This window comes from Dendrobates tinctorius, unplaced genomic scaffold (assembly GCF_039654945.1).
Source record: "Dendrobates tinctorius isolate UK_male_01 unplaced genomic scaffold, ASM3965494v1 ptg000011l, whole genome shotgun sequence".
Lineage (NCBI taxonomy): Eukaryota > Metazoa > Chordata > Amphibia > Anura > Dendrobatidae > Dendrobates > Dendrobates tinctorius.
The window spans coordinates 129,172,101-129,189,256 of NW_027361679.1; the positions used below are offsets into that span (position 1 = coordinate 129,172,101).

Consider the following 17,156-nt stretch of genomic DNA (forward strand, 5'->3'; position numbering starts at 1 on the left):
GAGCGAACAGATTTCCTCCCAGAGTCGTCGGGTAACGATAAGGTCAGCGTGGCGGCGGTCAGCCATATTCCAGAGTGGCTCCCTTTCTCTGACGAGATCGATGAGGTGGTCCACATCGATTCCTCCATCCTCACCGTCAGAGTCGGGAGCACGCTGTGAAGGGTGTTAAAGAAAAAGACAAAAATAACATAATTAGCCTCCACAAAAGAAATGAAATAAAAAGTGCAAAAAAACCAAAGCAAAAATATTTATTTTTTTTGTAAATTCTTTATTTTGAAATTTTTCACAACACCATTAAACACAACACCAGTTCTCAGGTACAGTTGGCGCAATGTTAAGTAAGGGTTGGTCTAAGGCGAGAAGGAAGGAAAAAATGAGGGATAAGTAGGTAGGGGAGAAAAGAAAAGATAAAAAGAAAGGGGAGGGGAAAAAGGGTACATATACATGTACAGTATTAACATCAACATCATGTGGTTGACAACAGGAGCACAATTATTAAATGGGTGCACTTTTGGAAAATAATGCATCGCACTACATTACAATTGGGCTATCTAGTTTGGGGCAATGAGGCTAAGAGCCCCAGAACAGAAGCCGTCTAATTCAGTTAAACTTAAACTTGAGAAACTCTAAAATGCCCTTAAAGAGGGTTGTCTTCTAAATACCTATTCCAAGGGGCCCAAGTCAACACGTAAGCCCTATGATTATAAATTTCCCAGCTAGACAGCTCCTCTAAGCGAGAGATTTGATTTATTTTAGTATACCATTCTCCCAACGTGGGAGGAGCTACATCTTTCCAATGGGCAGCTATCAACTGTCTCGCCGCACTCAACATCAGTGGAAGAAGCCCATGTTTTTTTGGTAAAAAATCTTTAGACGGGCATGAAAGGAGAGCTTCTGTGGCTCTAAGATCAGCCTTTATTAGTTTTAATTTTTTGAGAACTAGTTCAACTCCCTCCCAAAAAACCCGCAATCTAGGGCAGTCCCAGAATATATGTGAATGATGTCCTCTAGAATTGAGGCATCGCCAACATTCATCGTTATCCACGAGGCCTAACTGGAATAATTTAGCTGGAGTTAAATGCCACCTAGTCAATATTTTATAAGAATTCTCCTGCAGAAGTACACATCTAGAAAAACCCCGAGCATTTGACAGCATTCTAGATATTTGGTCTTCTGTAAACGTGGTGTTAAGTTCCATTTCCCAAGAGTGTATAAACGAGGGTTTAGAATGTACAGTCGGAGAGATGAGATGCGAGTAAATGCGAGATATAATTTTTAGCCGTGGGGACGGAAGTTTAACCATAAGATCTAACCAGGACCAATTAGATTTAGACGGGAATCTCCGTCTAAACTGTAAAAGTGTACGTCTGATGTGTTGTTTTTGAAGAAAATTTGTTGGTTGAGTCGACGCGCCCTGTGGCCAAGACCCCTCCCGCAAGGTGCTATTACCATAAAAACTATTCAAAGTTTCTCTAGGGAGGTTGGACCATAAATTGTATGGGTCTTGAAAATCTAGCTCTAACAAATAGGGAATTGAGCCGATCGGTGTCAATATTGAGGGGAAGGTATCTTCCGGGAACTCTCCCATTACCAATCTTTTAATACGCAACGTAGTTGTAGTTATGTCATCCAACCTAAGAGAGGCTGGCGGTGTAGCCCTAGTCCAAAGATACGGCAAACCCCTCGAGCCCAATAAAGCCCAGTCAACACTATCCCCCTCCTCTCTTCCAGCACAGGACACCACCTTTAACCATCTACTGAGATGAATAGCCTTATAATATAGAAGAAGGTCTGGGACCCCCAATCCTCCAGAAGAGATAGGGCGAGAGAGAAACTTATATGGCAACCTAGCCCTTTTAGATTTCCAAATAAATCTTCCAATAAGGGATTTTAACGTTCCAAAAAATGCCAGGGGAATCCGAATCGGAACCATGTTCATGGTATATAGTATAATAGGCATTATATATGCCTTAAACACATTAATACGACCCATCCAGGATAAAGTGGGTATGCCATACTTCTGCATCAGGCCTTTGACCTTTTGAATTAAGGGAATGTAGTTATTTTGGAATAGGTTGGCGGGATCTCTAGTTATCGTTATTCCCAAATATCTAATAGAACTAGTAGCCCAAGAAAATGGAATCTGCGTACGAATAGTGGAGGTCTGAGAGTGAGGGAGACCAACGCTCAGCACTTCAGACTTTGACAAATTGATTTTAAAATTAGAAAGGAGGCCAAAATGATGAATGGCCTGAAGGATAATTGGGAATGCTCGGGATGGATTGGAGATAAGGAAAAGCAGATCATCCGCGAAAGCTTGAGTTTTGAGTGACCCTTGACCCACCGACAACCCCTCTATACGTTGGTCTTGTCTGATGCTTTGTATCAAAGTTTCTACAACTAAAATGAACAAAGATGGCGACAACCCTGTCTAGTCCCGTTATTAATCCCAAAACTATCTGACAGGGTGCCGTTGACTCTAACCTTGGCCGTCGGTTGGGAATAAAGCGAGAGAACCGCTGTTATATGTTGAGGGGGGAAGCCAAACCTAATCATTACTTGTTCCATGAACCTCCAGCTCACTCTGTCGAAAGCCTTCTCCGCATCTGTCGACAGAAGCATCAAAGGTATACCCCGAGTCTTAGCAAACATTATAGACTGACTTTAATAGAATTATCCTTCCCTTCCCTGCCTCTTACAAAACCAACTTGATCTGCATGAATTAGCTTAGGTAAGAAATTACTTAATCTGCCCGCTAATATTTTAGCCCACATCTTAATATCTGCATTAAGCAGTGATATTGGTCTGTAGCTAGCGCACAGGTTGGGGTCTTTACCCTCCTTAGGGAGGACTGTGATGTATGCCTCTAAGGATTGTCTAGGAGGGAGCTGGCCTTCTAGATAGGAATTAAACAGAGACACCAGGCGAGGCAACAGTGGTTTTATAAACTTTTTATAATAGATAATGGGAAGACCATCTGGACCTGGTGCCTTTCCGTTCGGAATAGTAGAAAGAGTGTCTAAAATTTCTTTGGGGGTAACTGGAGCAGTCAGCAAGGACTGGCCTTCAAGAGTTATTTTAGGGAGATGTAGTGAGGTCAAGAATTCTTTTATTTTTGCCAAAGCTGTGACTGGCTCCTGCATGCTATCCGGTGTATTTAAATTGTATAAATTTTCGTAAAAGGTTTTAAACTCCCTGGCAATATCTGCAGTCCCGAGAATTGAAGAGCCATCCAAAGCTCTGAGTTGTCTAATAAACGTTTTTTCTTTTTGTTTCTTAAGTAGGGATGTCATAAGCTTACTACTTTTATTGCCATGGAGATAAAACTTCTGCTTACTTCTCATGTAAATTTTTGCTGATTGAATGTTTAAAAGGTTTTTTAATGAGGTTCTCAAATCTGTCAGTTCAGATAATGTTTTATTTACCTGAGATCTCTTATGTAATCTCTCGAAGGAACTAATTTGATGTAGAATAGACACAACCTTTTTTGTTCGCTCTTTTTTCAAATGGGAGCCTAGGGCTATAAATTCCCCCCTCATTACTGCTTTATGTGATTCCCATACCATAGGCAAGGGCGGGCCTGAGTGCAAATTATTTTGAAAAAAGAAGTCAAGAGTGTTTGTCAGTTTTTCAATGTGTGAATCCGAGTCCAACAGTGTCTCATTCAGTGACCATGACCCAGCCGGCCGTGGTAAAGTTTTTATCTCTATGTCAAGAAAAATTGGAGCGTGGTCTGAGAGAGAGATGATATCTATATTAGCTTTTTTAATTAATTGGAGATTAGCTGCTTGTATCAATAGGTAATCAATTCTGTGATAGCTATTATTCGGATGGGAATAAAAAGTGTAATCTCTGCCCGAAGGAAAAAGTGTTCTCCAAGGGTCTATCAGATGCAATTTTTGTAGTGAAAGGTGTAATCTTCTCAGCGCCCTTTGAGAAAGAGCCGACCTGCCCGTTGAAGTATCTAAAGTTGGGTTTAAAGATACGTTAAAATCCCCTCCCACCAACAACAGACCCTCAGCAAAAAGTTCTAGAACATTCAATGTTTTACACAGCCAACCTATCTGGTTCCTATTTGGGGCATATAAATTACATAGGGTAATCTTAGTGTTGGCCAAAAAGCCCTTAATTATAATGTACCTGCCTTCTGAATCCGATAAACAATCACTCAAAATAAAGGGAACATTTTTCTTTATAGCAATACTCACTCCACATGACGCTGAACCGCCCGCACTGTGATACCAGGTCGGGTAGCGAGATCTAGACATATCTGGGACTCTCCCTTTTTTAAAATGTGTCTCCTGCAGGAAAGCTATACTAGACTTCTTTGAATGCAAAAGATTCATTACTTGGCTTCTCTTACTTGGGGATCGTAAGCCCTTTACATTATACGAGGCCACTGTCATAGTAGCGAAGGTTACCTTGTCACCCATAGTTTGGTAAAGGAAGTAATAATAAAGATTCCTCTGTCATCAAACCACCGAAATTAAAAAAAAATTAAGAGATGAAAAAAAGAACAAAAACCTTAAAAATTGTTAAGATAAAACAAGAGAAATATAACAAGAACCAACTACCTGCCTGTAGCAGAGGTAGGGGGTCAAACATACCTCCCATAACAGAGCAGGAAATAACATTTCCGACACACAAGTGGCACATATTAACTTATACGGCAATTGAATGATATCAACACATGAGTAAATGTCAAGCTTAGCAAGCTGAAATAAGATAGATCATGTCCTAGTGGACCAAGAGGTCTGGCTCCAGTATTGGAAAAATGCAACCGAGAGAAGCACAAGAAAGCTCAGGGGGGTATCTCCTTTTCCATTCCAGATTTCCCTCTTTTAGGAGTCGAGCGTTTCTTTCCTAAGACCCAGTCACCCTGCCCTCCGGTAAAGGCATGGACAGGGGGAGGTGTGCGATGATCCATGTCCAGAGGTAGCCAGGAAGGAATATCCATAGGGGCAATGCCAAAAGCGTCCCATACTTTGGTTAAATCTTCAGGGGTCCGAACCATTATTTGCCTACCATCTCCTTGTATAGATATACCAAACGGAAACAGCCATTTGTATAAGATTTTACGTGAGCGTAACACCTCCAGGAGGGGCCTCAAGACTCTTCTTTTTGCAAGGGTTGACGGCGCAACATCCTGATAAAGATGAATAGCAGATCCCTCATAAGAAAGATTTTTAATGTCTCTTGAGGCAGACAAAATAGCATTTGTATCCAAATAGCTCAATAGGCCGCAAATCACATCCCTCGGAGGTTCCGCTGGTTTCGGCTTCGGTCTAAGTGATCTATGCACCCTTTCTATTATAATTCGATCACATGTTTCTTGTGGGATTAAGAGGGCGAAGATCTCCCTCGTAGATTTTTCTAATATTTCTGTGGAAACACTTTCAGGTAAACCTTTTATCCGTATGTTCTTCCTGCGACTCCGATTTTCCTGATCCTCGAGAGCCAGAAAAGAGTTGTTAAGTTGTGTTCTGTGGTAGTCCAGATGCTCTCTCATGGCATTGGAGTGGCTAATGATAGAGGACTGAGAGGACTCCAAAGACTCCACTCTATTACCAATGTGTAGCAAGTCCGCTCTCATACCAGATATCTCATTAACTAATGGTTTTATAGCTTGTGCTAATAATTTTTAAAAAAATGATCTAGAAAGCTTCCGAGAATCTGATTGAGCGACATCGCTGCCTGAAGCATCATCACTGGAGTCTGAGTCCTCGACATGCTTCTCCTCCACAACCTCTGCAGGCAGCCTTTTAGCATTAGGCTTAGACGAAGCAGATTTATTTCTCAAAAATCTATCCATTTCACCCTGTTTGCTTTTATACGCCTCTGCAGCCAACGGTTTTGCACGCTCTTTGTTAGTTTTGACAATTTTGCTTGATTGAAGCGCGCCTTTAATTTACCACCCGTGCGTCAAGAAAAGTCTAGTAGTGCATTTTTCTATATGAAAATAGCCCCATGCAACTTGGAGGGCGAGGGGTTAATATATGGAAACATCCGTGGGGATCTGCTGGAGCCGGTAGGGATAAGGTAACACCAACCCCCCACCGTGGTGCTTCAGAAAAGACACAATGTCCTCCTCACCAATGGCTCATAAATCTGCTGACAGCAGCTCCTCTATGTGGGGAGAGCGATATCCCCTGTTCAAAAAACAACTCAGTCCCTGGGAAATGTCTCAGTGAAAGTAGGGGGCCGTCAACCCGTCTGGCCCAGAGCCAGCACCCTCCTCCACCGCACGTACCGATAATGATAATGATGATGATCCCCGCAGGCCCCACAGACAGCTCACCGGGGGCTCCCTCTCACCTCCTTTTACTCCAACGGGCGAGACCGCTCCTTATTCCGCGGTCTCACGCCTCTATCGAGGGTCTCCTGCGGTCCGGTTTCCAGGCCTTGTGCTCAGGGGTATGTAAAGATGGCGCCCGTCTCTCTCCAGCGCTGCAGCACCCCCCACGAGGCCGCTCTGCGCTCCGGTGTCACGGCAGAGATCAGCAGCCCCTCTCTTCTCCCCACCGCCCCTCACCTTCTCCTCCAAGCCCGGGGTACTTCAAAAATCGTTCTTGCCACTTTCGTCTGGGCCAAATAAGGTGGATTTGTGGCTGGAAGCGGGAGCTGCCATAAAACACGTCCTCCCTGTGTGAGATCCAGGCCACGCCCCCTCAAGCAAAAATATTTATACTTACACGCTGGTGACCGCAGCGTTGCTGTCGCCGACGACCCTGGGAGGCACTGCGAGGACCTCTTGGCCGAGCACCAGATTGGGAAGACTAGAGAAGAAAACAAAAAATGTTATGTCTTTGGATGTAGGCATTTGTTTGCTGTGTGTGGTCTGCAGAACATTGTTTTCTATGTGTTGTGTGTAGTGTGATGTTGTGTTTCTGCGTTTGATGCAAAAAACTTACCAATTGTGAGCCCACTCCAAGTGTCTGTCCACCCCTTCCTTCTTCTTCTGGGAGCTCCTCTTCATCTTGTGATTCCTGTTTTGAAATAAAAGGCAATGAATAGACATATATTACAGAGATGATGGATTTTGGAAATAAAAACTTACCGTCAAACGCTGACGATGCGAGGGAGGGCTCCCAGAAGAAGATGTGCTGTCTTCCTCATGGCCAGACTCCATGGCTGTGGGTGGTGTTCCTGCTGCTGCCATTGCTGCTGCTGCTGCATCTATTGGGCGGCTGTTGAATAAAGAGAAACAAAGGGCCAATGAATATCTTGATATTCCATAGCCCTAGTTTGGAGGAATGGGGGATTTGATAATTACCGTCTCTCATCTGCTGCTGGACTCCCCTCCAGTTGTTCAGCATGCTGCTCCATTTGGGGTGGTGCTGATGGTGCTGCTGCAGATGTCTGCTGCCTTCTCCTGCTCCTGGTTCTTGGCTTGGGTGGCATGTTGGGTGTGGCTGAGGGTCCCACTGTCTTGCTTTTATATATGTCTTATGGGCAGAGCTACTGAGCATGCTCAGACCAAAAAAACCGGATCCGTCTGTCGCCGGATCAGGCGCATTGCGGCGCTCATAGGCTTTCATTGTATGAAAAAGCCGGACACGCCGGATACGGCGTGTCCGGCTTTTTCGCCGGAGACAAAAAAACGTTACAGTAGCCGTTTTTTCCAGACGCCGGATCGCGTCACATTGCCGTATCCGGCGAAAATCGGATGAAACGCATGGCCATCCGGCTCTAATGCAAGTCAATGGGGGGAAACCGGATCCGGCATTGCATTTCGCCGGATCCGGTTTCTGTCAAAAGCGCCGGATCGCGCCTGACGGGGAAAACCTGATGTGTGAAAGAGGCCTAATACGGGCAAAATTCCCTATGATGTGTGCACACATCAGGTATTTGGTGCTGAAATTTCTGCACCTATTGGCAGAAAAAATGCTGTGTAAAATACGCGTTTTTGGAGCAGATTATAAGCGGTAGCCCAAAGCTCTCACTAGTAGTTGTTTTTACATTGTAGCAATTTTGGACTATATACTGTAGACCAAGCATGCCTGTGGATGAATAAAATGTAAATGTTGTCTACATGCAAAATGCACATAGAAATGACATTTAAAAAAAACCCCAAAACCTCTATAGCCAGCAAGGGTCTCAAACACTCCCATTAAGGACCCTGTCTAATGTGCCTAGTAGACTAAATGATTGCAAAGTTGCATGTGGTTGCTATTTTGGACACTGGTGTTAACTGGGACAAAGAAGAACGCCGGATTCCTGGAATGTGAGTGGCTGTCAGTTCTCTAGCCCAGAATCTAAAATGGATGCAATACGCTTCTCTGTTGTCTACTTTTATATTTTTATTTTCTTTGCTACTTTGCATTGTAATCTATCTATGGTAAATCATGGTTGGCCGATGTTTGTTTGGGACACGCTCCTTCCAGTTGAATGACTTGGCGTAGCTAATTCTTTTTCTTTTTTCACCGTTCTCACATCTTCCTTCTTAGTATCTACTCTCCTCCGCTCCTTTAATAGTCTTTTTCTCGTCCTGTATTCCCTCCCTTTCTTTTGTGTATGAATTACCATACAGTTCTGCTGTCATTCCAGCTCGCTGACTGACCTGCTCTGACCACAAAGGCTGCTTGCTTACCCCAGTTGCTTGCTCACAAGATGTCTTATTTCGGGGACCATTTTTGGGTATGTAATGATGCATGATGTGCTTTTAGATTTTTTTTTTTTTTTTTTTTCCCCCCCTCTTGTGTTACTGTGCACATCCCAGCATAATATTGTTTTTCACCTGTGCGTGATACATGTGTGTAGGCATGTATTAAAAAAAGTGTATTTTCTTTATGCCGGATAGCCTGTGCAGTGTACTTTTGTTAGTTTTTGTAGCATATGTACAAACATAAATAATTCTTTCCTACACGATTACTCATAGATGTATGTATGTTATTTATATACCTCCCTCAGACTCCTTCGTAATCTCTTGTCAAGTAGCGGGGGAGACCATATGAGGAAGGGGGCAGCAAGCTGTTTCTTTCTGCTGGGTAACAGATTGGGATTGATGCGAATGAGATATCATCATTTCTGTTGAATAGAAATTAAAGATGCGCTCCTCTTGAAAGGCCTATATAGACCAGTATGATAAATATGCAACTTATCTACATGTTGCCGAGTTCACACTTGATGTTTAGTTTTGCTGCAAAACCGCAAACCCGAATTTGTGTACTGGCAGTTTTGCAACGCGTGCTTCTTTCCAAAGAAGCCCTTTTAAGGTATGTGCACCCAACATCTTTTTCAGGTGGAAAATTGCTATGCAGGTGTTCTTCCTTATGTCACTTTTAACTGCTACAGGGTTAAAAGCAGTGACATAAAGATTCTTCAGTCGGAAGCCTCCCAGTCTCTATACTTCCTAGCATTGAATATTGCCTTCAAGACCGCATTTGGAAAACGACCACCTCCGTTTTGTTGAAGTGTCTTCACCGGGGAAATCTTGGTGGCTGCGCCGTCGTCTTAGGCCTGTTTCACACTTCCGTTTTTGTGTCCGCCAAACGGATCCGTTTCCGTTTTTTTGACGGAAACTGATGCAAATGGATCCGTTTTTAAAAAAACGGATCCGTTTTTTGACGGATCCGCGGTAACCACTAATGGAAGTCTATGGGACAAAAAAAACGGATCCTGCAAAAAAATGGCGGATCCGTTTTTTTTACGGAAACCAACGGATTTTGACGGATTTGAAAAAACGGAAGTGTGAAACAGGCCTTAGAGATGCTATTTTCTCATAGCCTTAGTAAGAAGTATTTCTTACTTGCCTTTTTAAAAGTGAAGCAATTACACAAATTGGAGAGACGTGTCAATCAACTGGAATGGGGTAGGAAGATGGGTATTTACCCTGACTGGTCAGGTCTCTTCTATAGTTCCTGACCGGCTGTTCAATTTTTTCTTTTTTTTTTTTTTCTTTTTCTGAAACTTCACAGGGTTTCAGTAAAAAGTACCTGGCTGAAATTGTGCAGCCAGTCTCTGATTCACGCCACCTCTGGCTCAGGCAGCATGAGTCTAATGACAGCTTTCTTTTAAAACCTACATTCACACAAGCCTATACAAAAAAAAAAAAAAAAAAATCGTCCAATTTTCATCCAGGAAAAAAAAAACCTTTTTCATCTGTACTGTTATCTGTATACTATACATCAGCAGTGAGTAAACTTTACAGGATCAACAACTATTTCCTATGTTATTTATACAATCGTGGCCGAAAGTGTTGGCACTCTTGAAATTGTTCCAGAAAATGACGTATTTCTCTCTGAAAATTATTGCAGTTACAAATGTGTATTTGCTTTGTGTGTATTGGAACAAAGGGCAAATTGGACATCATTTCACACACAAACCCCAAAATAGTTTGGACAAAATTGTGGGTAAATAACTGTTTCAAGCATGTTGTGCTATTTCAAACTCACCTATGGCAAGTAACAAGCTTGGGCAACATGAAAATCATACCTAAAACCAGATAAAATGGGGAGATATTGACTCCATGTTTGCATTTTGTGTCTGTATGTGCCACACTAAGCATGGAGAACAGTGCGCAACATAATCAAGAAACTTACAACCCAAAGCACTGTAATCTCTGTGGAAGGCAGAGAAAATTTGATGAAAGGTTGCAATGCAAGATAGTCTGGTGGATAAGCAGTTCCAAAGAAATTCAAGCTGTCCTGCAGGCTCAGGGTGCATCAGTGTCATCGCAAACTCTTCATTGACATCTGAATTAAATCAAACACTGGCAGGAGAACCCCATTGCTGACACAGAGACCTAAAATAAAGTTAGACTGCAGATTGCCAAAATTCTTCTGGGATGTGTCTTGTAAGATAGAGCTTTTTGGAAAAGCACATAATTCTACTGTTTGCCAAAAACAGTATGAGGCCTACAAAGAAAAGAACACAGTACGTACAGTCAAATATGGTGGAGGTTCAGTCTGCCACTGGGAGCCTTGACAGTGAGAAAGGTATCATGAAATCTGAAGCTTACCAAAGGATTGTGGGTTGCAATGTAGTGCCCCGTGTCAGAAACCTGGGTTTGAGTTATAGGTCATGGGTCTTCCAGCAGAACAATGACCCTAAACCTACTTCAAAAAGCACCCAGAAATGAATAGAAAAAAAAGCGCTGTATAGTTCTGAAGTGGCCAGCAATGAGCCTGGATCTAAATCTCATTGAACAACTTTTGGAGGGAGCTTAAAATTGTTCTTGGGAGAAGTCCCCCTTCAAATATGAGAAACCTGGAGCAGTTTGCAAAATTCCAGCTGAGGGGTTTAACTCCTTAGTGACCAAGCCAATTTTGTCTGAAGCGCTTCAACTTATCCCACTGATTCTGAGATTGTTTTTTTTTTTTTCCGTGACATATTGTATTTCATGTTGGTGGTAAAATTTCTTCGATAAAACTTGCATTTTAATTATGAAAAACTAAATTTTGCAATTTTCAAACTTTTTGTACCCTTAAATTAGAAGGTTGCCACACAATGGTTAATAAATAACATTTCCCACATTTCTACTTTATAGTAGCACAATTTTGGAAACATTTTTATTTTTTACAGTTGAAGGGTTAAGTGACTTCTGATTTTTACAACAAAACTTACAAAACCCATTTTTTTTTTTTTTTTTTTTTTTCCTCTTTGGGGGGACCACATCATATTTGAAGTGACTTTGAGGGGTTCTGGTCTCCGGTGTATAAGAGACTTAGCTGAACTGGAGCGGGTGCAGAGAAGAGCGACCAAGGTTATGGTTATTAGGGAACTGGGGGGTCTGCAATACCAAGACAGGTTATTACACTTGGGGTTATTTTAGTTTGGAAAAATCGAAGGCTTAGGGGTGATCTTATTACAATGTATAAATATATGCGGGGACAATACAAAGTCCTTTCTAATGATCTTTTTACTCTTAGACCTGTGACGGGGACAAGGGTGCATCCTCTACGTGTGGAGGAAGAAGGTTTAAGCATAATCACATTCTTTACTGTAAGAGCAGTGAGACTATGGAACTCTCTGCCAAATGATGTTGTAATGAGTGATTCCCTACCAACATTTAAGAGGGGCCTGGATGCCTTTCTTGAAAAGTATAATATTACAGGTTATATACATTAGTTTCCTTAATATTGCGTTGATCTAGGGAGCTAGTCTGATTGCTGTATGTGGAGTCGGGAAGGAATTTTTTTTTCCCCAATGTGAAGCTTACTCTTTGCCACATGGGTTTTTTTTTTTGCCTTCCTCTGGATCAACATGTTAGGGCAGGTTAGGATAGGATATGGGTTGAACTAGATGGACTTAAAGTCTTCCTGCAACCTTAATAACTATGTTACTCTGTTACTAATGTGACAGAAAATACCCAAAAGCGACACCATTCTAAAAACTGCACCCCTCAAGGTGCTCAAAACCACATTCAAGAAGCTTATTAACCCTTCAGTTGATTCACGGAAGCTAAAGCAATGTGGAAGGAAAAAATGAACATTTACCCTATATACTCATATATAAGCCGACCCATGTATAAGCCGACCCCCCCCCCCCCCCAATTTTGCCACAAAAAACTGGGAAAACTTATTGACTCGTGTATAAGCCGAGGGTGGAATCCATAGACTATGCCCCTGTATTCTGCTCCATAGACTATGCCCCCCATATGCTGCAAAAAAAAAAGCCATACTCGCTTCTTCAGCCAGCAGAGAGGCGGCGCGCACTAACCACGTCACCGCGCCCCCTGCTGCCTAAACATCACTGCCACAGGATGCAGCAGGGACAGCGGTGAGCAGCAATGGACCGGGGGACAAGTGAGTATGGCTATACTCACCCATCCTGCCACGGTCTCTGCAGCCTCTCTTTTCCACTGTCACGTGGTACCGCTCATTACACTCATGAATATGCGCATATTCATGTGTAATGAGCGGTACCACGTGACCGCTGAAGACAGAAAGGGAGACAGTGGAGAAGTGAGGCTGCAGAGACAGATAAGTATGATCTCTGACACCCCCGCTTCACCTCCCCTGCCGACCCCCAGGTATATGACCCGTGTATAAGCCGAGAGGGGGACTTTCTGCCCAAAAAGATGGGCTGAAAATCTCGGCTTATACACGAGTATATGCGGTAACTTTTTTCACAAAAAATTTACTTTAGACCAAAACTTTTTTTATTTTCCCAAGGGTATCAGGAGAAAATGGAACACCAAATTTATTTTGAAACTTCTCTAGAGTACACAAATACCCCATATATGGGAGAAATCGATTGTTTGGGCGCATGGCAGGGCTTAGAAGGGAGGGAGCACCGTTTCATTTCTTGAACGCAAAATTGGTTGGAATCTATGGCAGGCTCCATGTCGCGATTGGAGACTCCCTGATGTGCCTAAACAGTGGAAGCACCCCTTTTGTAACTCCTACCCCACCAAAACCCTAACTCTAAAACGCAACCCTAACCCCCAACACAACCCTAACTGCAAAGAATGGAAAAAAAATATATTTTATTTGTATCTGATAAAGTGGGTGATAAAGGGGGGTTTGATTTTACTATATTTCATTTTATTTTATTTTTTGTTAATTTTGATCACTTTGATGGGGTCTATCCCAGTGATCAAAATGAACCAATAGGACAAATCTCCTATTGTTGCCGCGTACCGGCCGGCAGATCTCAGCGGGCGCACTGCGCATGCTCCTGCTGGAGAGAGAGTGCTGGTTACGCTCACCTGATGAAGATGTGACAGGCAGGGCTGTGGAGTCGGAGTCGGAGCTCATTTTGGTGGAGTCGGTATAAAATGGTCCGACTCTGACTCCTAAAATATATAATAAATTGGGTACAGTAGTTCAATGCAGAATGTGCTGAATATTTTTTCATAGGAATTTGGGAAAGTTATGAAATGTCTTATAAGTGATTGTGCTATTCCTGATCTAAGGCTACATTCACACACAACGTTTTTCCTGCGTTTTTTGATGATACGTTTTTCAGCTGCAAAAGCAGATCAGCTTTTTAAGCAACCGCATCACCTGAAAGGTTTTTGAACTCCTAGATAATGTTTTCAATAGCAAAAGCAGATTAGAAATCTGCCCTATCTATCCATATCTGTCCATATCTTATCTGTACCAAAAAGAATGAAAGCCGGGTAGCACACAGACTAACACTTTTTTTTTTTTTTTTTTTTTTTTTTTTTTTTTTAAAGCACCAGTTCAGGTACACCTCATAGCTTCCCAAAAGGAAGCCCAGGACAGGTATTGCGCGTCTACAGTAACACATCAATTGATAGTTGGAATAAATAGACTGCATTCACCACATCTTAAGGTGCAGGCTTTATTTTCAAGTGTAGGTGTGTGCAGTATAAGGTTCTGCAGCAGCTGAGGTGTGCAGTATGAGATTCTGCGGAACAGTATGAGGTTCTTCCCCCCCCCCCCCCCAGTTTTGATCCTGGCTAAAACTGTTTCTTATAGATATGGCGAACCCTCAGGTAACCCTAAATGAAGGTCAATGGACACAGGTGGCTGAATTGAAGGAATTGCTTAATCACCTATTTACCGTGACTAAAAAAATTACAAGCTGAGGATTTAACTCCTGTCATTTTCAGAAGGGAGTGGAAGAACTTGCTATTTTGCCTGTCCCAAAGAGGAGATTTAATCGCAGATGGCATTTCTGCTTCAATGAAACGGAGAGAGACGCAGCTATTGGAAAATTAAAATTTTTCTGGCAGCTGTTTATGTGGACCCAAGTCATCGTATTCTGCTTGATGATCAACAGCTTACTAAAGGAAAAGAAGCTCTGACTGAGGTAGCAGTTAGGAAGAGTGGCCTACAGGAGGACTGCCAGGCGCAAGAGGACTCGGGTCCTGACAGTGCTACTGCTGCCATATCTTCGTCCTCATCAGATGAGGAGTTTGACTTTGACAAGTATTTGGATGATATGGAGCAGGCAAAGCGTTGCTGCAAGGAAAAAGATTTCACTCCGTCTCCTATAGCAAGCAGATTGACCATATTACAGCAAAATGTTTCAATTGCTCTCAAAGAAAAAGAAAAATTCAACTGTTCATCAAAACTGACTGTGCATGAGGCAATTCCTTTATACTTGGAAATTGTTAGAGATGTTGCCCATGTGGTTACGGCTTTGCCTCCAACCCAAGTTAGTGTAGAGAAGTTGTTCTCTAGCCTTAAAATTATTAGGTCAGATTTGAGGTCATCTATGAAGGAGGATCTGATGGAGGCAATTCTATTTCTTAGAACAAATTCATAGACTGCACAAATGTTATTTAGTATGTTTTTGTTGAAAACTGTTTTTTTGCCACTTATATAGTTTATTACACAGTGATATATATATAATCGATATTACATGGTGTATTACATATTTACAATTTATTACCGTTTTTTGTGTTCTAAAGTTGTATTCCAATAAATATATATTATGTTCTATCTAAATGTCTTGATTATTGTATCATAAAAATTTTTAAATGTCTGATGTTCACATTGTACTACAATAAATTTTTCACTTAACTATAAGCAATATATGGCGGAGTCGGTGGAAGGGAAATTGAGGAGTCGGAGTCGCAGGTTTGGCTTACCGACTCCACAGCCCTGGTGACAGGCGTAACTCCTATATAGGCATGAAGAAAAACAGCTACTGCTGTCCTGTGGTTGGTGGATAAATCCTCCAAGAAGACCAGGAGATATTGGATCCAGATGGATGAACACATACGTGGGCTGTGCTGCTGGAGTAAATTCTTCAGAAATGGTGAGGAAAAGGCTTTTTCTTCACAACGCGTTTCAGCGCTATGCCAGTGTCTTTTTCAAGTGTAAAAAAAAAATGTGCAAAACATGACAACAGATGGGTTTTTAACCCCTTAACGGCGGCAGTTACTTATTCCTTAGCGCCGCTTTTTAACGGTGCTGAGAAATAAGGTTATAGCACCCCCCAGCGTCAGGAAAATCTCCAGCTGAGACTCCGGAGAACATGATCTGGGTTGGTTTTTATTCAGAAATTTGATTTCCCTTTGCACGTTGAGCTGACATTTTTTTTGATACCATTATGGCATACATATGATGTTTTGATCACTTTTTATTGTGTTTTTGGGGAGAGGTGTGGTGGCCAACAAACGGCGGTTCTGGTGTTGCATCTTTATTTTACTTTGCTTTACGGTGTTTATTGTACTAGTTGAATAATTTGGACTTCTATGGACTTGGTGTTAGGCTGGGTTCATATTGCGTTTGTGTGCTGCGTTTAACGCATCCATTACATAGCGGCATTAATGCTATGTAACGGATGTGTTAACGCACCCATAGACTGCAATAGACGAGCCCATCGCTAACGCATGCCATAATCGGCATGCGGTAGCTATGTGCTGTCATTCTGAGGGTCCGTCACTGCTAGCGCAGATGAAGCATCTGCGCTAGCGGTATAGCGTAACGTGATCGCGTTATGCTGTAGCGTTAATGCAGTCCGTCAACGCTATGCGTTGAACGTACTACATTAACGCTGTATGTGCTTGGCCTTACTGAATTTTTTTTCTTTCTGTTCTTTATGGAAGAAGTGTGTGTATGTGTATATAAAAAAAAGTATTCAGCCACCAATTGTGCAAGTTCTCACACTTAAAAAGATGAGAGAGGCCTGTAATTGACATCATAGGTAGACCACAACTATGAGAGTCAAAATGAGAAAACAAATCCAGAAAATCACCTTGTCTGACTTGGCAACATTTATTTTGCAAATTATGGTGGGAAATAAGAATTTGGCCATTAACAAAAGTTCATCTCAATATTTTGTTATATATTCTATGTTGGCAATGATAGAGGTCAAACGTTTTCTGTAAGTGTAATGATAAGATATGACTTCTGGAACCTTCCAGAATATTCCATTCTCTGACTCTTTGCCTGTCACATAGCTGCAAACCCCCCTTCCTCACCCACAGCTCTGTGAAATCTGAGATCCCAGTGAGGATTCTTTCCCCTCCAACCCCCCCCCCTTAGCCAGGAAAGGATTTCTTTTGTTGGAAGCACCATGCGGCTGGATATAAGTATGGGTAATATTCAAGAGGCTGAATCTAGGAAACCATACGCGGCAGAGACATGAAAATTACATTTCTGCAAAATGCATCATCCCAGCGTTCTGGCCCATAATTTTCACGGTTCCAGCACCCACAGAAACTGAGAACTGGATTTCTCCTAAACGGTGTGACATAATTACGCATGTTTGGTCTTTAACTATTGTCTGCGACA

General features: G+C 42.2%; 1 protein-coding gene across 6 annotated transcripts in view; it reads left to right on the forward strand.

Moving 5' to 3' along the window:
- The window catches only part of FCHO1 (FCH and mu domain containing endocytic adaptor 1), a 212,451-nt gene that overhangs the window by 20,919 nt on the left and 174,376 nt on the right, over positions 1 to 17,156 (forward strand). Inside the window, exon 2 of one of the 6 annotated variants that reach the window (XM_073547779.1) lies at positions 8,548 to 8,637. The exons of the other annotated variants lie outside the window; for them this stretch is intronic. Within the exon in view, the coding sequence (XP_073403880.1) occupies positions 8,611 to 8,637 (27 nt within the window). The 5' untranslated portion in view covers positions 8,548 to 8,610. The remainder of the gene's footprint in view (positions 1 to 8,547; positions 8,638 to 17,156) is intronic. 6 annotated transcript variants of the gene reach the window in all.